The 21,958-nt window shown below is 33.2% G+C and overlaps 1 protein-coding gene across 1 annotated transcript in view; it reads left to right on the top strand.

Moving 5' to 3' along the window:
• LOC149414727 (box C/D snoRNA protein 1-like) overlaps positions 1–10,325 on the top strand; it is a 37,931-nt gene extending 27,606 nt beyond the window's left edge. Inside the window, exons 5-6 of the mRNA XM_089643380.1 lie at positions 6,917–7,071; positions 7,553–10,325. Of these exons, the coding sequence (XP_089499506.1) occupies positions 6,917–7,071; positions 7,553–7,812 (415 nt within the window). The 3' untranslated portion in view covers positions 7,813–10,325. The remainder of the gene's footprint in view (positions 1–6,916; positions 7,072–7,552) is intronic.
• The last annotated feature ends 11,633 nt before the right edge of the window (positions 10,326–21,958 follow it).

The following is a 21,958-nucleotide window of genomic DNA, read 5'->3' as shown; positions in this document are numbered from 1 at the left end:
ATATTTTTAAATTTAACGCAATCTTTAATTGTATGATTAGTTTTATTACAAACAAGACAACAATTTGTGCGCGAAGCCGTAAACCGAGGTACATTCTCGTTGCTAGCAAGGAACGATTTAGAATTTTTATTAGAACGAAATGATGACGTGGTGGACAGTTTTTTACCGGCTTCATTTGAATTGCCTAAACGTTCTAAAATCTTAACCTGATCTTGAACAAACGAGACTAAATCGTCATATGTCGGAATCTCTTTATTCCTGACTGACAGCTCGAAAATCTGTGCGATTTGAAAATCAATTTTTCTAAATGCACAATGAAATAAGATAAAATCAGTTAAATTTTCAATCTCTAATTGTTTTAACGCTGCTACTGATGCAGAAAAATTTTCAATAAAAAAGTCAAGACTGCCAGATGTATTTGTACAATTTTTTGCATCAAGAATATTATTTAAATAATGTGTGCCTAGTGCACGTTTATTTTGAAATTTGTTTACCAAAGCATTCCAGATTATATTGTATGTGTCACCTCCAGGTACAATGCCTGAAGTAACCTTTAAAGCGCCGTGTGTCAATTTACCAATTAAATATTGAACACGCTGGGCGTCGGTTAATTGTCTATTATTATGTACATTAGATTTGAAAGCTTGGTAGAAAGTAGGCCAATTTCCCATTTTACCATCAAATGATGGTAATTCCAAAGGTGGCAATTTAATAATACAATGATCCCGCGAATCGTTGCGTGACGCGTTTTGAAGGTTAAATCGACTTCGTTTGACCTTCAAATAAATATCATCAAATGCATTTAATTGTTGGAAATCCGGTTTAAATGAGTCGTCCAAAGTCAACTGACGGTCGTTAAGTCCATCAATAACAGTTTCAAACTGAACTCTCAAGTCTTCAATCATATCCGACTTTGTCATGAAGTCTTCATTTTTTCTTGACTCGAAGGTAGATAAATTATTTGATAAATTATACAATTCATTCATCCGCAAAAAAAGATTTTCCTTTTTTGCCGTCAAAAGTGTCAACGTTCTATCCTGAATATCTCCAGAAACTTCTTCAGCAATTCTCGGCATTTTTAATGAGATGACAAAATATTCTTAACCAAAAAAAGTATACAATAATGTTGTAAGTATTGTAAATTAGAATTCTCCAAAAATTACGACAATTCCAATATATTATATGTTTCGAATATACCAAAGAATACGTAAAAAAACGAAACTAAATTCACTATACCTAAATAATATTAAGTAATTTGACTTTAATGAAATTTACCAAAAAAAATACGCAAATTTCTAATGCTAGAAAAATTATTTATGTATGCTAGAAATTGGTACTGATAGGTACTTCTTAAATCACCAAAAAAATTACGTGAATAGAACTTCCATTTATCATGTGTCCAAATCTAAATCACTAAATATTAATTAATCTTCGCTAGCAATATATCCGAGCTACGTGGGACCAAACTTATGGATGATGATCTGGCGTGTAGGTAGCACAGATCATCCAGGGAATATAATATTTCCCTATGAAAAATAATTTGTGGATTAATAACTTTATCTCTGCAGGGAGAAAAATAACAAACCAGTCACCAAAATACAAATGAACAGAAAGACTCACCCAGATAAATGGTACTCGCAGTTTAGGTCTTCTATTTTGTCATCAGATTCGGTTTCAGGCAGCAATCAGCAATCACTTTGCATTTGCACTAGATAAGGTTATAAGGAACAACCAGCTCACAAGAGAGAAGAATTATTAATGTCTGAGATGAATCAGCACACTCATTGTAATAATACACACAGCCGATTTTGTGACATTTTATTTTGTCAAAAAATATATTTGAATTATTTTTATCTTAAATAGACCTCTTTTGACGAAATATCACAATCTCAGATGAATCCACTGAACAGATGTAAAAGGTGATCGCAATTTGCTTATCATTCACCTGCAGAGAAAATACTATCCGAAATTGACAAGAGATGTCTCTTTATGTCCATTCTATATCTTAAAAATTAATTAATTAATTTATGTTTATATATTAAAAATAATTTTAAATTAAGTTTTAAATCTAATGCTTCTCCAATATTTTTTGTTTAAAACCACGATTTTTTTTTTATTAATTTTAAGACCGACCGGTTTCGCTACACTCGAGCATCGTCAGGGTACAAAATTAAACTAATCAAAAATACAAAATGTGTCATTATATATACATACAGAGGGAGATAGAAAGTAAAATCAAAATGAAACAACAATATATTAAAAGAAAACAATTAGTGTACATAAATATTATAATAATAGAGAATAGGCATTAATAATTGTAAGGTGATTAAGGGATACTGGGAATTTTACAGTTTATAGGGAATATTACCAGTATTGGGCTTTTTGACAAATCTAATTGATTATTCAGAATTAGAATTAGAAGAAGCACAGATTTAAACCAAGAATTCCACCTGGTTACAACAGGCGTAGGGTAAAGTTTTGGAGTTAATTGTGGAGCATGCTGTCGTAGAAAGTTTAAATAGGAACTTTTCATTTTTCTAGAATGCAAAAAGGCTGACTTTGTCTTGGCTACAATAGACTCCAGTTCCTTAAATTCTTTTATAAAAATGTCACCCACAAGATTCACTTTGTGCGCCCAGCATTTTTAGCAAGTTGAAACATGCACCCATGTACCTTGCAGAGTCAGACACTAAACCATGTACATGAGAGTATTGAATTTCGTATTCTTTCAAAGTATCAATTATTGCTTGAGAACAAGTGGAAGCATTGGCAGTGTCTAAAAAATTTACACTTGCTAAGAAACATGGGTAAATATTCGGAATCGCTGGACAAGGATTATATGAAATATTTTTAAATAAAACCTTCTGATTTACCTTAATTACTATAAAAGGAATCTGACTGCATTTGGGATATTTTTAATTTTTGCATTTTAATTTTTAATTACGTAAATCAAAAATTCACTTTCGTTGTATGGGATGACAGCTGGAATGATTTCTGTTGATGACATTTTCTCTGGTTGGTATTCTTGATACGAGTAGCTAGAATTTGAATCATTTCGGAATGCAAATTCTAGTTAGGTACTGTTTTGGCCAAACTCGAAAAATAAAATATTTTTATGTTACTTATAAAACTTAAATTATTTATATTTAGGTAATATTATAATTATTGTTTTATTTAACCTAACCTATAATAATCAAACCTAAACTAACCTAACCTATAATAATCAAACCTAAACCAACCTAACCTATAATAATCCAACCTAACCTAATCTAACCTATATCCTAATAATAATCCTACCTAACCTATAATAATCCAACCTAACCTATATCCTAATAATAATCCAACCTTACCTAACCTAACCTAACCTATATCCTAATAATAATCCAACCTAACCTATAATAATCCAACCTAACCTATATTCTAATAATAATCCAACCTAACCTAACCTAGCCTATATCCTAATAATAATCCAACCTAACCTAACCTATATCCTAATAATAATCCAACCTAACCTAACCTATATCCTAATAATAATCCAACCTAACCTATAATAATCCAACCTAACCTAACCTAGCCTATATCCTAATAATAATCCAACCTAACCTAACCTATATCCTAATAATAATCTAACCTAACCTATATCCTAATAATAATCTAACCTAACCTATATCCTAATAATAATCCAACCTAACCTATATCCTAATAATAATCCAACCTAACCTAACCTATATCCTAATAATAATCCAACCTAACCTATAATAATCCAACCTAACCTAACCTATATCCTAATAATAATCCAACCTAACCTACAATAATCCAACCTAACCTATAATAATCCAACCTAACCTATATCCTAATAATAATCCTACCTAACCTATAATATCCAATCTATCCTAACCTAACCTAAATCCTAATAATAAACCAACCTAACCTATAATAATCCAACCTTACCTATAATAACCCCACCTTTTTTAACTTTTCTATTTTATAAAACATACCTAAATATCTTTATTTTATTTTTCGAGTTTGGCTAAAATAGTACCTACCTAGTATTTGCACACGGTAAAAAATATAGCCACTCGTATCAGGAATACAAACAAAAGAAAATTTTATCAACAGAAAGCATTCCAGCTGTCATCCCATATGACGAAAGTGAATTTTCGATTTACTAATTAAAAATTAAAATGCTAAAATTAAAAATATCCCAAATGCAGTCAGATTCCTTTTATAGTAATTAAGGTAAATCAGAAGGTTTTATTTAAAAATATTTCATATAATCCTTGTCCAGCGATTCCGAATAATTACCGAAACATGACTGCTGTGGTTCTGAAGAGACAGTTTTAAGTAAAACTGCAAAGACACATCTGCCTTGTTTGTCAGAAGTTTCGTCGGCCACCACAACTACAGGCTGATCCTTTAGTTTTTGTTTCACTTCATCTTTCTCCGAAACACCGCACTGTGGTACGTACTTACGTCTCAAATTATCTCCAGAAGGCAGGTTACCCGAGCCAGGCACATATTTTTCCATGTAACTGTGAACAGCTGGATGATCTAGTTTATTCAACGGAATGTTTGCTTTCAAACACATTTTTACAGTGCCAAGCACAAATTCCTCTTTTTCCGTTTTGGCACGCTTTTGCACTTCAAAAGCACCAACTATTGTGGATTGCCTGTTTATTCCAGAGGACGAGGATCAGTATCAGATTTCTTTCTTAAATAAGTAACAGAAGTCGTATGCTTCAAAGTATCTAACTTCTCTCCTTCCAAACGCACGTTGCAGTATTTGCACATTACGATGTTAGTATCGCTTAAATACAAGCCATCCTCTTTCAACTTTTTTACTCGTTCAGATAATTCTACTTTCGGGCGGCCCATATTGACGTTAGTAACACAACAATACCATACGCGCATGAGCGAGTGACTGATTGAAAGACAAAAGATGGACGGACGCCAACCCACGTGCCGATAATCACTCGCTCGCTCCTCATCTACGCAACAACTCATGCCGTCTCTGTCTGTTTTGAACAGAGTTGTAATAATTGTTAGCGCGTCTGATCAACATTTGAAAGCACATAACGTAAAAAGGTGCGAAAGTATTTAATTTTCAAATTTCGCTTTTATCGCAAATAAAATGCAGATTTCGCTTTTATCGCATCTATTTCGTAAAAACAAAATTTACATACCGCTACTTATGATCTATTTGATATTTTTCGATGAAACTTTCAATGTTTTACTTTAAAAAGATGTTTCTCTATTTATTTACTTAGCAATGTATGTGTCATTCCTTTTTTTATGAACAAAAACATTCTAATTTCTTGGGAATCATAGAAAAAACAGTATTTCACAATCGAAACAACTTTATTCATACAAAATCACAAGATTATTTAGTAATTTTCAATACATATAAAAAAAACTATAACCTAATAGTGCTTCAATGTGTGATAGCATTCGAAACACTTTCCTTTATGCAGGGGCACATTGCAAAACTTGCACATGTACCGCGTTTCACTGCGTAGTTTGTGGGCGGAACATATGCGACAACGAGGTAAAACGTTTTTATTTTTGCCGGTTCCGACTAACGGTTAATAACGGTTTGATTCCTCCACAAGGAACGCAAACAAATTGTTGTCGATAAACAAATTTACGGCATCCACCACGCTGTCAGGAACGTCCTCGGTATTTATTCCTGGCTGCCCTAAAAACTCCTCCAAAACTGGTGAAGTATCTCTTGATGACCATTCTTCGCCATGGTCTAAATCAAGATGAACTTATTCGTCTTCGGGTAAACGTTGATGGAAGAGGAATAACATCTTCTTCACAAGGATCGTAATCGGATAAACTTTCTACGTCACTTTGGCAGGAACAATTAGATAAATTGTCAGCAAACAATTCATCGTCACTCTCGTATGTATCTTGATTAATTTTCGGGGAAAGTAAAATTATAATCTTTAGGAAAGTTAAATTATGTATAACATTAAAAAATAATATTTATCAAAAACAATATCACTCACCAACACAAAATAGTTCTTAGGTATTTAATACGAAAATTAATGAAAGCAAAATGAACTCAGAAACACGAATATAAAGCGGTATAAAGCCGTTACTGGCGAGACAAACGAAAATGCAAAAACAAAATCCTTTCTTAAAATTATCAGGTATATCAGGTAATAAAATAATTGTAATGTTCTTACTGTTTATTTTTACCCTTGTTATTTTTTGTTGTGTTTTAAACTCATTGTATTGACAGGTAGATAGATCGGGTACCTCCGACAATAGAAAACACATGACGCCGACCCATTTAGAACCCCTTGTTTATAAGTTTCCTGCTCCTTACCGCTTTGCGCAACAAAATGAGTAAACTCGTCTCCCGCGTCTTACTGTATAAAGGCGTATGACGAGTTTTCTCGTTTCCCTAAAAGAATGTGTTAATATTGGTAATTTTAGTTCCTTTATTTGATTCCATATTATTTGTAACATGTCCGGTGTTAGATCAAGGAAGGTTCAGATTGATAAAAATCAACACTATTTATTGTTTCACATTGAAGGCAACATTAACCACTCTCAATCAAAAAATGTGATTCAGTCGCATCTGGGAATTGAAACCAGAACCTCTGCCTTGCCGGGGCATTGTTCTAACCACTGAGCTAATTCAACCATACCAATTTCCATCATTTTCAACTGTATCATACTTCGATTGAGAACTACCAATATTATCTTCATTTTCTTAACGAAAATCGCAGATGCCACTGAATCTTTTTCTTTTTTACATTTTGTTAATTTTTGAATGGTTAATAATATTGTCTTTAATGGTTAAATATTACAGTTTGACGTTTTACTCAATAAGTTATTTTATATGTATTTATCGTTTTCCCTGTGTTAAAATAGAATGAATTGACCATACGCTGTATTTATTTAGTTTAGCTGAGCGCATCCCAGGCTGCTGCGGCAAATATAAGGAGCTGGACCCGGAGATGACCATCCAGCAGAACCTGACAGGCAAGTGCCTTGTGGAGTACCCAACGGTGCACGTCCTGCTGAAGGACCATGGACCATGCGTATGCCCTGGACCTTGTCAACTCGGGTGAGCTTAATACAATAGATAAGTATGAAACCAATTCTACTGACGGCGGCCCACCAGCCTTTCTTCCTACACACTAAATGGACAACTTTCATAGTTTGGTCATAGCTCCATGCCGTATCTCCCTGTGCTTCTATTATCTGCGGTAGCAATACTATTTTTATTAAATTCATATTAAAGTCCAGCTTTCCGGAATTCTGTGAAACTATGACAATCCCAATATGTATTATTATAAATATTCACTCTACACAGATGATCATCGGAAACTGAATATGGATAGATGGAGTTTGTAGTTTTTTTTTTAAATATTTTTTTATCAATAAAACGGAGACGATTTACAGTTTCCGTGAGCACTATCTCCCTAATTTTTTATCCTAATATTCCTTCTGTAGTGCCCTCTCCTATCGGAGATTGGTTGGTTGATGTTAAAATTGACAGTTTATCAAGTGTATTCTAATTGTATAACTTCTACAGATGATGAATTGGATAATAAGGATGAGCTGATCTGCCACACCTCGGATCCTCCTCTCAAGAGAAGTCACACGGAAGAAGAGGGTGCTGTGGACACTAAGAGACACAAGGAGTTGACCACGGTGCGGGTGGCGCGCGAGGAGCGCTACAAGATCCAGCAGCAGGTGGAGCAAGAGCTGAAGCAAAAGCCTCGGAACCTGCTCTTCGTCACTGGCTACTCATCAGATGAGCTCTCTGGTGAAGAAGACAACACCTCAAACTAAGGTTCAATGCTGACTTTATTTCTGGTCTAGTCCTGATATGTACTATGTTTTTAAAAATATTTTCCATTTTTGTTATGTGAATATAGCCGCCTTTAATTTTTGTGAATACTGCACTAGAGTCCCAACTGATAACAACCGTCTGGAGTGCAACTATGGCATCCATGTCTGCGATTATCAATGACATGCATTTTTGCCAGTTTGATTGGTAGTGAGTGTCTTTCGTTACAGAATCGTAGAATTCTATTTTATGTCTGAATATGAGTAATATTAAATCATTAGGTTTACTATTGAAATCAACATAATGGGTAGAAGTAAATAGTACTAGTAGCTAGTACACTCGCCGGGTTACCCCGTGTCGTTTGCGGTGCATTTATTTCCCTACCTGAGGAGATATTCCTTTCTTGGCTTCTTCCACGGCGACGAAGCACTGGGATATGTGCAGGCAATCGCCTGGCCATTTCACCTGAGATATTCCTGAATTCTTGATGAAAAAACAAATAAATTTAAAAAAATAAAATTTCTTTCAAAATAAATACAGTAATTAATAATTACCTTGTTAATTCGAAATCCACGGGACATAAAAAATCAAATTTCGAAATTAACGAATTCTCATGTAATACGAAATTTTGGCAACAAAAAAAAGGGTGGATGTAATTTTAATTTATCGATTTTCCTATTAAATTTTGAATAGAGAACGAAAAAATATTGGTTTACGTCTTCGTGATAATAATATGTAACAGTAAAACTTATTTTTATAAAGAATTTATGTATCCAATTTTCCGCTGTTTTAGCTCTCTCTTTTAGACCTCTAGTAAATATATTAATTACATTCGAAACCGATATACAACATCACAAAACAAAGATCGCGAATTGCAAATACTTACATTATAACACAATTGTTGGTTAAATGTTATTTATTTAAGGCGATCCAATACCAAGTAAAGCAAAATCAGATGTTTTTGGTTTGAAAATTTGATTGTTTAGAAATACTACAGATGCTTTAATTAAATACTGCAAGTAGAACACATCTTGGGCTTGTCAGCAAACGATCATTTTTTTGATAATACCTTTTATAAGCCTAGAAAAAAAATAAAGTATCAGGTCTAAAAAAAAACTGTCTAGTGCAAAATATCCCATTTACAAACCCATTTTCGGATATTTTTTTATTGTATAATGTGGGAAATTCATTTTTTTATTCGATTATCAGAGGAAATTTACATATATATACCAGAACTTCACAAAATATGCATTTTCGCGTTGTTTATTTTTACACGAATATTGATCGATTTTCGGGGAGGTAAACATTGAATTTGCCATTATGAAATAAACTCTATGCCGTCTACGTAAGGGTTTCACGCTTTTGTATTTAGTTACCGCCTAGCGCTGGCGGTATGAAGACGTTCTTTATCTTAGTGCCGCTCTGTTCTGTGAAATTTTTTCAACTAAAATCAGTTTACATGTAATCGTTTTTTTTTTTAATACCTAGTTTTATACAATAGGGAGGAAAGATAATAAAAAACTAAGTACGCTCAGTGGCCTAAAACAAAATAAAAAACATGCTGGCATATTTGGGTTAGTTCAAATAATTTTTTTCATAATTAGGTACCTAGAAACAATAACGCAAGAAATATTTTTTTATTTTATGTTATTATGTTTGGAAATCAAACAGATATACATAAAGAATAATAACAAATATACATTGCAAAGTGAACGCACGATAAAATAAGTTACAATCATTATTTAAATTTACAAAAAAATTATTATAAATCGGTCATCATCGATTATCGAACACAATTAGACTTTTAGGTAAGATATACTCATGGAGTAGGAATTAATTATTATTTTTTTTGATGCATGCAATGTCTTTTGTAATGTAATTTATCTAAATGTTTTTTACAGGCCTCTACGTAATCTTTCCTTAAAAAATTTTTAAAAATACTACTGTTTCAATAATTCCTAACTATAATTAGGTATTGTAATTTATTTAATTTAGTCGATTTAAATGATAATACTATTTGAAAAACAACCATGCAATAATTTTGTTGCCAAAAATATGTAAATAACGCAGCTGAACAAAACAAAGAGTAAAGAGTGTAGAGTGTAAAACCAATTTCAAATTACGCGCGCTTTTGCGTACCGAAGCGACGCACAGTGGTAAAATTTAACGAAATTTGGGACGTATTTGGTCTTAAAAGGTTCCAAGGGTTAAGTTTATTACTAGGATTGTTAAAAAGTGGTCATTTATTGTCAATTCACGCATTACAGATTGCTTGTGTTTTATGTTTTATTCTAAATGGTCAATGCAGGTTTTGGAATTGTTCATTTTTCGAGTGAGTTCATTTATAAGGCTTAAAAAAGACCATGTTATTGGAATGTTATTCCTATTTTGTTGGAATAAATAACCTACCTTATATATTTGGACCCACCTAAAAATTTACTTAATAAAAAATGATTTAAAAATTGTTGCAAAATTTTATTACAAAAACTACAAATTTTAAGTACATTTCTCTCTTCAAAACCCGCATTAATAAAACCCTTCCTTCAACCTCTTCCTTAATCCGCCCCGCAACCTTGCCCAACCAATGGCGATATAAATATATATATATCTGTACAGACAGAGGCGCTCTTGTGAGATGTCACATAAAAAAAATGAAGAGTTTAAAAAAGATTTTTTTGTGCCTTCTTTAAAATTTGATAAATGGAAGAGTTGTGCATTATGCCGATATTATATGATACCGGATTTTTGATAAATTTTACCAGTGTGCGTTTATGGGCGTAACTGGGTAGATATAAATCTGGCGTTCGGCTTTCTCTGATTGGTTCTCAAGTTTTCTATAACTAACACCAATAGGCCGCGCCCCTTCTGAATTCGAAGGTCACCTGGAATATGAGATCGCCTTAAGGTAAGTTCACAGATCACATATAGTAAAAATAGTCACAATGTATCAAATCACAATAATAATTAACTGAGCACGGGATCGGAGGGAACCTTGCCGATTAGTCTTTGGGAGCAACAAAACTGACTTGTGCCGTTATGGTAACAGGCGGCGGCGACTGTGTTCTGCTTAGAGGGTCGTACCATAGGACGAAGCGCAACTAAGGCAGCAGTCGGGGTCTGGTTGGTGCTTTGCTTATGGAAGTAGAATACTCCTTAGAGGGTCGTGCCAAAGGACGAGAGTGCACTAGCCAAGTGCGGGCTGCAGACGAACTGGCTGAATTAAGGTCCGCAGCTCTTTATATAGGCCATTCCTTGTGGCGGGGCGTGGTTTATGTGGCAACTCGAGAGTGGGAAATGCGCAGAGGGCGTTTGCGCAGCCTGGTTCGCCTAGGTTTGGGTGAGCAGGATGATACGGGGAAAAGAGATGGTGTAGTGGCAAGCGTAAAAACGGTGCGCTACAACATTCAATATTCATTGATCAAGATTGTTCACTATTTGCTGTCACATGCGGCAACCAAAACCAAAGAAAAATCATAACAGTGTAATTCTGGATAGAGTTGTATCTCTATCTCTCCTACATAAAATGAAGAAGAGTGAAGAATACAACTCTATCCTTTCAAAAAACTAACAGGTGCGAGCGCTTTGCTCGCATCGAATTGTCAAATAAAGCTAGCACTTGCATATTGAATAGAAGGGTAAACCGCTGCCTTTGCTTATACTTGAAATACGGCGGGTGGAAAAAACCCTTTTACTTAATACGAAAATATTTCCTGGAAGCGGGGTAAACCATTGCCTTTGCCTACGGTTGAAATACGGATGGTAGAAACAATCTTTTTAATGTGAAAATATTACTCGAAAGCATTGTCTCAATTATTTGTGTTCATTTTCGTCTGCAAATTTTAATGTAATCCATTAGAAGACCAAAGGTCTGCTGCCTACTAAAAGTAAACTGTCCTCTGTTGACAATTGAAGCTCTAGCCAGCCCACTCACTACATACTTATCTTGTTAGCAAATAATAATAATAATGATTGGATTATAGCAGAGAGCTCTTCTCAAATATACTTTTAATATTTTATTAAAAAAAACTATTTTTACAGTTGTCGTGACAGAGATTTACGTATATCGAATAATCCATGATATATTATGAAAACATTTAAATTAACTTGTATTTCAATATTCAAATTATCATCGATAATGTCTATACCATTAGTATTTGTTTAAACTGTTAACACGTTCGCGGGCAGTGAGTCACCCTACTTTGGCACTATTTTTTTGTATTAGATTTTTGCGAATGCTCTAGCATTTCCGTCATGATACGTACCAACCAACACCATCAAGTGCGACGCGAATGCTCTAGCAGACGTATCTCAATACATTTGACGCATGCTATAGCATACGTAACCACGCGGGGTACGCCGGGCGAGCTGTACGGGAAGGGGTAAACACTGTTTTATCTTTGTGTGCAGAAAAGGTCTCATGTGACAGTAAGCGATCTGTGCTTGTGTCAGCAGTGACAGCAAGAAATAGACTACCTATATTTTATAAGGATAAAGCAACTGCTCAAGCATATCTGACAAAAAAAACTCAATAAACTTCGAATGCTATAGCATCCGCGACATAATTAAACTATCCAATGCGAATGCTATAGCATGCTCGTCCGGGAACGTGTTAATGTTTTCCATGATTTATATTCGGTATTGACATAACACAAACAATAGATTATGGGGAATGCAAGTAGGTACATATTGATGGGCCAACTTCCACAACTTTAGAATTTCCTGCGAAGTCGTTAACATATTAAATTTTAATTATTGTTGACCTTCAATATTTACCTACATTATTTTTTCAATATTAATAAGAATTTAAGTCATAACATAATAACTGTGGGCAATTGGTGTACAAATTATATGAAATAAAAACAACAAGAATTTTCAAAAACAATTGAATATTTAAATTCATTTGTTTTTATAATATTAGAATAAAATAATTTCTGTTTTTCAATAATTACAACTTAAAAAAAACCTTTAACACAAAATTAAATCAGCAACAAAAAAGACATCACAGATTCACTTAAAGTAATCCTTTATTGTGCCTTGTTTTGTTTTATTCATTGTATCGTCATTATGACGAACAATAATTCTAATGAAGGCATTTAAATGCATAAACGCGGCAGATGGCAACTGCGGGCTCACCGATATGCTCCACTGGAGAACATGTAGGGCGCTGAAAACATCAGAAGATTGTGGTGGCTTCATCTTCACTGCCTTCTTCGTGGCTGACCTCGGTTTCTTCGCTGGATGTGCATTTCAGACCAGTGGCGGCCGCTGCCCTAAAAAGGTGGTGGTTCACTGACAATCCAAAATAAAAACAATATGACAAAAAGATTATGGGTAAAAATAATTATTCCACCTACCTTATTTGTAGATAAGGTCTATTCTACGTTGTTTGTGAAGAGCAAAAACTTCTATCACTTTGAAGTGAAATTTGGGATTGTTTGCAAAAAAATTTTTTTCAATACTAAGTACAGATAAAGCATTCAAACGGTCTTGACTCATTGTGTTTCGCAAGAATGATTTAATTCGTTTTAGGGTAGAAAAACACCTTTCGCTTTCCACAGATGTCATAGGTATTGTACATATTATTTTTAAAAGCTTCACACACTCCGAAAACGACTCGACTAAATTATTTTTATAAAAAAGTTGCAAGATTGCCACTGCACCACGGCGTTAGAGAAATCATTTCTCCCGTATATATCACATAGTTCATTTTTCAATTTAAATTTATCTAAAAAGATGTATGTGTTCACTGTTTCATTGAAATCACTTTGAGGAAAGTTTTCTTTATATTCAGTAAAGTGTTCACAATCAAATAATTTTGATGCTAATAAATGGTTAGTAAACTCGAATCTGTCTTTGATCTGTTGTAAGATAATATCACATACTTCGATGCAAGTTGCACAGTTCACCGTTTTATTTCTATTTGCTTTGGGCTCACCTGTTTGGTCTATGGAATCACGAACTGTCTGAATGCATTTTTCGAATTGATATATATATATATATATATATATATATATATATATAGGTTTATGATACGGCACTTTGTACATCTTAGCGTCTGCAAATAACCGGAACTATTGGATCATTTCGACTTACTTGATCATTGAGCACTTACTTGATCATCGACAAATTGAGATTTAAATGCCATTTTAATCGTCTCGGCGAGACGAGATCAGTGGCATTTTCAACTCAATTTGATGTGACAAGTGCGATTTTCGTGAGCATTAGATATGCTCCTATATGCGATTTTATCTCAGATATTCAACCTGACTTTGTTAATTATTTCTATCGTATGTTAAACTAACTTCATTGATCTCAAAAAGCGACGTTGCCATCGTTATTTGTGTCAAACGCAGGTGTACAAATAATTTTCTAAAGTAATTAAATGTTTTAACAATTGTATGCAAAAATAGCCTCTAAAGTAATATTATTTAGAGCTTATTATCGTACGACATTGCGTATTGGTCTAAACAATATTCGAAAGGAACTATAAGGCTCAAGAATTGTATGCAAAATTAACCTCTAAAGTTATATTATTTAAAGCCCATTATTGAATGATGTTGTTTGCTAGCACAAGGCTGGTTTGTTTGTATTGGTCCATTTGAAGCTAGCTTCAGGTTAGTTTTCTGAAACACTTAATGACTTGTAACTGGCTAACAGATAATATTAAATATTACCGTTATTCAATGTTCGTATATCACGAATCAGTTGACAGGTTGATTTGTTTTTGCGTTTTATTAGCTTTATTACGAAGGAGATTTAATAAAATCTTTCAGCTTTGCGAAATGGATTTTAAATACGGTAAGCTATTACATATTTCTAAATAGGTAATAACCTTAATTGTAAAATATAGAATTAATATAATAAATATAATATTAACAATTTTAATCTATGCTTATCAAATGAGTACAGAATAATTACCGTATTTTATTATATAGGTCATGATTTTTTTCTTTCTTTTTTGAGAACCCAAGCAGTAAAATTATTTTGAATAATAGATATATATTATGTATTAACAAAATTCAAAAAAGCTAACCTAACAACTTGTGGTAAAAATGTCAAATCAAACTAAAGCCATATTCCTATACTAAAATATGCATTTAAAAGCATGTTTTGTTTTCAAACAGTTGTTTCTTAAAATAATTAAGTTAAAACGAAGTTTTACACGTCGGATAATCACCCATTAATTTGTTCATATTCAAATTAAACAAATTCCTTTGTGGAAATAAAATTTGCAAAAACAGAAAACTGCAGGTACATATATGTATGTTTCAATGTGTTTGTTCTTGATATTTTATAGATGTTCCAAGAACCAGTGATTTACGTACATCAATAAACAGTACTGACGACATGATCTCGTCTTCACCCTTTTCGCTAATTTCCAAAGGACAAAGTTTAATCATGAGCAATATGCAGAGCATACTGGGCGAAGAAATTAACCATGAAACTTCCTCAGATTCAGGTAATATTCACTGATAATAATCTGAAATATTACAGAGCTACCTTAGCTTATAGTAAATTGTTATAGGTAATATCAGAAATGCTGCTAATTAAATATTCCGTTGCAAATGCTTAATTAGTCTGTTGTTTTGTTATTATATTAGGTTAGGTTTCATATTTGTGCACATGACTTACTTACTACATTGAGATATTATTATTGGATAAATATATAATATATTTTTTATTTTTTATATATTCAATAATATTGTTATTGGGTTTATAAAAACAGTTTATTTTTAAACAAGTTCTGCTGTGTAATTATTATTACGCGTGACAGCTGTTTCGCCCTCTGAAGGCATTATCAGTTTGATAATGCCTTCGACAGTTTGATAATGCCTTCAGAGGGCGAAACAGCTGTCACGCGTAATAATAATTACACAGCAGAACTTGTTTAAAAATAAACTGTTTTTATAAACCCAATAACAATATTATTGAATATATAAAAAATAAAAAATAAAATGGAGTTCTACAAATTAAACTTAATAACAATAAATATATAATATATTATGCTTTATTTTAGAAACCAAAACTGAAGTAATGTTAGAAAGGAGTCCGCCGACGTCCGAAGATGATTCACTATACAAACCGAACAACGTTACTTCTTCGATAGAATCAGGTATCTACAGAAAACATGTTTAATACTCTTGAAACAATCAATACGTAACATATAATTTGATTATTATATGGTCAGAGGTGCGGCCCAGAAAGCCGAAGGTCCGGTGCGAGTCCCAGATGTGACCGTATCTTTTCTGTTTCAGATTTTAGATTGAGTGATGCTAATATTGTCTTCATTTAATTAAATAATTTAATTTAATTATAATTATTTTAAAAGCAATAATTATTCGCCTGAAACACTCATCCACATTGAAAAATCTCCTGATAAAAGATACTTTATTTATTTATTTATTTATTTAAACGCCCATAGGGCTTTTACAGATAATAATGTACATCTTTATTTATTTATATATTTTTTTAATTATACAGATCTTATATCTTATATGATAAATATATGTTATACAAAATAATATAAGAAAATATCCGAGTTAACAAAATATAGGTACAAATAATTGAGATTTACATAACGCCAACGGGACTCGAACCCGTGTCCCCTCGATTTCCGGTCGACAGCTCTGACCACTGAGCTATGGCGGCTTATCGCTTATCCGCGAAATAATTCAATATATACTAGTGTTTCATTCAACAATGACTGCTTTCTTATAATTTGAGGTTTTACTAATTAAGTTTAAAGAAAGCTAAATAATGTATTGTTACTTTTTAGATATGAAAATTTCCAACGCCGATGATGAGCAACATCATTTAGAGAAGCAGGAGGCAATCGAAGTGTCATCGACTACAACTCGAAGCACTATTTCTACTAGTAAATGAGCACGAGTGCATGACCGTAAAAACTCATGTCCATATTGTACTAAACTGGTAACGAACATACCTTCAATTTCAACCTTTGATTTAGCGTTTGACCCTGTGCATTTTGATGTTTTTATTAAAGCCGTACAAATAAATAGTGGTTACGATGAAATTACAGGTTCTGTAAAAATTCCTAGCATGCCTCAACGACTTTGTACAATCTTTTATAGCCGTACAAAGTCGTTGAGACATGCTAGGAATTTTTACAGAACCTGTAATTTCATCGTAACCACTATTTATTTGTACGGCTTTAATAAAAACATCAAAATGCACAGGGTCAAACGCTAAATCAAAGGTTGAAATTGAAGGTTTCTGTTCTTTAATAACTATATACACCTTGGCTAAATCCCTCATCTTCGATGTTATATGTGTATTCAAATGGTGTTCCGTGTGATTACTTAATAATAAAGACCCATATGAACATATTAATGGGTCAGACATTGCTATTTTTGCAATATTATCATTTTTAAATACATGAAATATTTGAGTTTCTTAGAGATTCTGAAATTTCAGAATTGTCTGGGCATAATAATATAGAAGATGATTTTAGTACTCTAACACGATTATGTGGATTTTTCTCAGGTAACGTACTTTTTGTACATTTTAAAGATAATTACCTCTGTTTCTAAAGGATGAGTTGAATTTGCATTTTCTGGCTGTTCTGAAGGATGAGTTGAATTTGCATTTATTGTAGTGTCTGTAAAAGTTGGTTTTCTAAATATTTCAAAAGTATGTTTATTATTATTCTTTCCAATTGTTAGATCTAAAAAAAATATTTTAGCTTTGATCTCATGTTCGACTGTGAAGCAGATTTTATTATTAACAGTGTTGGTCCAATTAATAAAGATATCTAATTGACGGTTGGTGCCTTTCCAACATATTCAGATATCGTCTACATATCTGACATAGTATATTATATATTTAGCTAAGGGAGACTTAAGAATAATATTTTCAATATGATCCATAAATATCTCCGCTAGAAGTGGGCTTAAAGGGGATCCCATGGGAAGTCCGTCCAATTGCTCAAAATATGTATCATTAAAAAGAAAATAATTTGTTTGTATGCTAATTTTTATGAGCTGGAATAACTCTTTTCTTATTATTGGGTTGACATTAGATTTTTCTAGGATATTTTCAATTATTTTAAGGCATTCTTTAATGGGGATGTTGTTAAATAAGGATTTTACTAAATAAGGAAAATTAATTAGTTGAAAATGAATGCAATTTTTTTTTAAGTGTGATTTATTTCTCTATTTTGTTAAACTCTGATAATGTCAGTTTGGTATGACGTTTTCCATATTATTTTAAACTGAAATTATGTAAAAATCATTAATTAATTATTTTTTAAGTATGTTTTATTTCAATCGATTTTGCTATTATATATTTTGTTAATATCTGATAATGTCAGTTTGGTATGACGTTTTCCATATTATTTTAAACTGAAATTATGTAAAAATCATTACTTCATTATTTTTTAAGTATGTTTTGTTTCTCTCGATTTTGCTATTATATATTTTGTTAAACTCTGATAATGGCAGTTTTGTATAACGTATTGTATATTTTTTAAACTGCAATTATGTAAAAATCATTACTTAATTAGTTTTAAAGTTTGTTTTAGTTCTGTTGAATTTCCTAATGAAAGTTTTTAAAAATGTCTGAAAATAAATAAATTAAAATGTGAATTTTTTCAAATTTGTTTTTATTTTACCAAACAATGAATTTGTGCAAAATTTTATTAAAACACAAGACTTGTTCAATATGTGGCTATGGTAGATTATACTACAGCTACTGCCGGGTACATTCCAGAGTGGAAGACGTGACTGGTAACCCCATGGGGAATGGCGACCATTCAGGAAAGTATCTTCTAATCTATTTACAATTTGGTACTGCCACCCCGGGAACCATTTATTGGATAACTACACCTCTGCCATAGGTCACCCCAAGTGGTTTGGTGACTGTGCCCGGGTTCATGGGGTGAGGTTTGCTCGGGTCTTGGCGGTGGATGTGTCCTCCAGCTACGTGGAAGGCCGGAGAGACAGGTTGAGGGAAACCTTTCAGGCAGAACTCTTTGGGAACATCGTCTTGCACCGCAGTGGGAGGGATGGATTCATACGTCCGTCACTCCTGGACCCACAGACCCCACCCACCCACCCCTTATCCTTCCTCTCCTTCCCTTCCTTTAAAATACCCTCCACACAGCATCTTCAAAGATGACATAGGCCTGAGGGAAAATATTTTCCTCAGGGCTTCCTGTGTGGAGCTATTGTTAAACAAACAAAAAAATGGCTCAGTAACATAACTAGTTCGAAGGTCGCGGGTTCGAACCCGGCGTGCGCAAATAAATTTTATTTGATTAATTTGTGTTATTTCACAATTAATTAATTAAAATAATATATAGTATATTTGCGGCACGTTCCAGAGTGGAAGATACTACCAGTATCGCCCTGGTGTAAGACCACCATTCAGAATTGAAACGTTGCTCCAAATGGGTTTAGCCGTGTTTAGTGACTAGATCTGAATAGCCAGGTACTTCCCCACCTTCCTCTTTCCCTTCCCCACTTACCCTCAGCCTCACAACATCCCCCAATTGGGGATGCCATATTCTCACTGGCTCCAGACGGGAGCAGTTGGGACTCTTGTGAGGTATTCACTATAAAACAATTCACTATAAAACAGTTCTGAATATTTCAATTAATTGAGGTTAATGAGGGCGTACTGTACAGGGCCCGCAAATACTTGAATAGTACACAACTGCTAACCCTGTACAAATCACAAGGGCGCCCCACGGTTGGATTTGGCAGCCACCTCTGGTGTGAAGCCCGAAAATACCTGAAAAAACCCTCGACTCTGTGCAGAAACGGGCGGTCTGTTTGATAGATTCTCCCATCTTAACAAACGGATTGCAATTTTTAGAGCATATGCTTGCTCTACCGGTATTTCTATGGAAGATGCTCCGAGGAACTAGCATCATTAATCCCTTCAGCACCGGAGCATAGTCGGGAAACACGCCAAATGCATGCCCAACATATGTACACGGTTAACATTAGTCGCATGAGAACGGGTCGTTTCTACGACTCGTTTCGGTGTTCAACGGCTCGGCTCTGGATCAAATTTCCGGCCTCTGTGTTTCCTCCCTCATATGACATGGGTCTCTTCAAGACACATGTTCACTCCTTCCTCTCCTCAAAAAGACCCTCCACACAGCATCTTCAAAGATGACATAGGCCCTGAGGGAAATTATTATCCTCAGGGCCTCTTGTGTGGAGTAAATGTAAAAAAAAAATCAAAGATTTATTCCACTAAAAAATAATAATAATATCTTTATTTAGGAAAGTTTACACATTACAACTATACATACATATTATGGTGTACATTGATTTGTAACTTTTATATTTAAGGTTATAAAATTAACAAAAATGAAGAACTATTAATACAAAATATGTATTAATAGTTATTATTATACACCAGCACAAATATTGTGTACAAAAATCGTTTTCTGAAAATCATATAATAGGTATTTTATAATAAAAGGAAAGAAAACAACTCAAATAAATCAGATTTTATAAAATATACTTCCAATAATACTGTAAACACAATACTAATATTATTGAACTTTGGTATTTTAATTGTAAATCAATCTACATTTTCAAATAATAAATTAATGCTATTAAAAAGATAGAATATCTTATAAAAGCCTGTTCTACAAAACTAATTTTAAAATAATTAATTCAACTGTAAACGTAATATAAATAAGTTTTGATTGTATAACTTTACTTTTAAATAAACCCGCAATTTTAAATATTCGCGCCAAACGTTCCAATGCATTACGTATTTTCGAATATTCAACCAACAAATAAATCTGTTCAAGTCCGTCCAAACAGAAGCTCGACAGAAGGACAAAAGATTTGGCAACATTGCATATCAAGTAAGTGCTTTCATAAAAAAGATCAACATGCGTTCATGATTTAATGATGAAAATTTTGTGAGCATATGCATAAAATAGCTGTATATATAATAGCTGACCACATTTTAAATTTATTTCACAAAAAAACATGTTGCCACGTAATTTACAGCGTTATATATCACATGTGAAAGGATGATCAAGAAAGGTGGTTTACTCAAAGATGTTCCAATAAGTGTTGTCCGATATAAATATATATATATATATATATATATATATATATATATATCTTAATCATGATGGTATCCAAAGAGCGTGATTGTAATTGTTTAAACAAAATGTCACAATGGGGTAAAATCTTGTTGAAGAAACCTAACCAATATATAAACTGTTCATCCTTAAGATAATGCAATAACATACTGGCCTGGTTTATAGTATTCGAATCATTATTATTTTGGTATAAAATAGTTTCCATACATTGTATCAACAATTCTGAGTATGCCGAAACAGTTCTCACAGTTTTTATGTTGAAATTCCATCTTGTTGGTGGGACAGAAGGGATTTTCTTTTTCATTACATCGTTTAACACGTTCATTCGTTTAGGAGACCTCGAAAAAAAAATTGTAAATGCGTGAAGATGTGCGAAGAAGGTTTTTATTACATTGCTTTGTGAAACACAAATTCAGCTGATGAGCATAGCAATGAACATAATTAGCAAATATTTGAACCCCTCCAACCCTTCCACTCATAAATGAGGCTCCATCATAGCATTGAGCTATCAATTTATTTGAACTGATGTTCAAACCTTGAAGTTCTTCAGAGATGGCTGTATACAAACCGTCAGCGCAATGCGAGGTTGGAATTAAATATTTCCAAAAGCGTTCATAAATATTGCCCTTCCATTCATATCTGATGATCAAAACCATTTGCGTCGTCGTAGAGACATCTGTAGTTTCATCTGCTTGAATCGCAATAAATTCACATTCCATAATTTGTCGTTTCACTTCTGTGCTTCCATTATAGAATCCAATATGTCATTTTGAATAGTCTTTGATGTCCCTTTAAAATCAGTGGCACTATCTAAATGTTGTTTTAATCCTGCATATAATTCTGCTACGAAATCTATTAAGCCGCGAAATACACCAGGGTTTATCGAATCAGGGGTTTCGTCGTGACCGCGCAATGCCAAATCGAATGCTCCAAAAAATATGACACAATCTATTAATTTAGACAATATATCGTCGGTATACTGATAAAACCCACTAAGTGCATGATTGACGATTTTGAGAAAAATCAATTTGAAAGTTTGACTGTGTAAAAGTCAT

The sequence above is a fragment of the Hesperophylax consimilis genome, chromosome 19, assembly GCF_061612785.1.
Source record: "Hesperophylax consimilis isolate HC1 chromosome 19, BYU_Hcon_1.0, whole genome shotgun sequence".
NCBI lineage: Eukaryota > Metazoa > Arthropoda > Insecta > Trichoptera > Limnephilidae > Hesperophylax > Hesperophylax consimilis.
The sequence above is the reverse complement of the archived record's forward strand: the minus strand, read 5'-3'. Positions and strand labels throughout refer to the sequence as shown.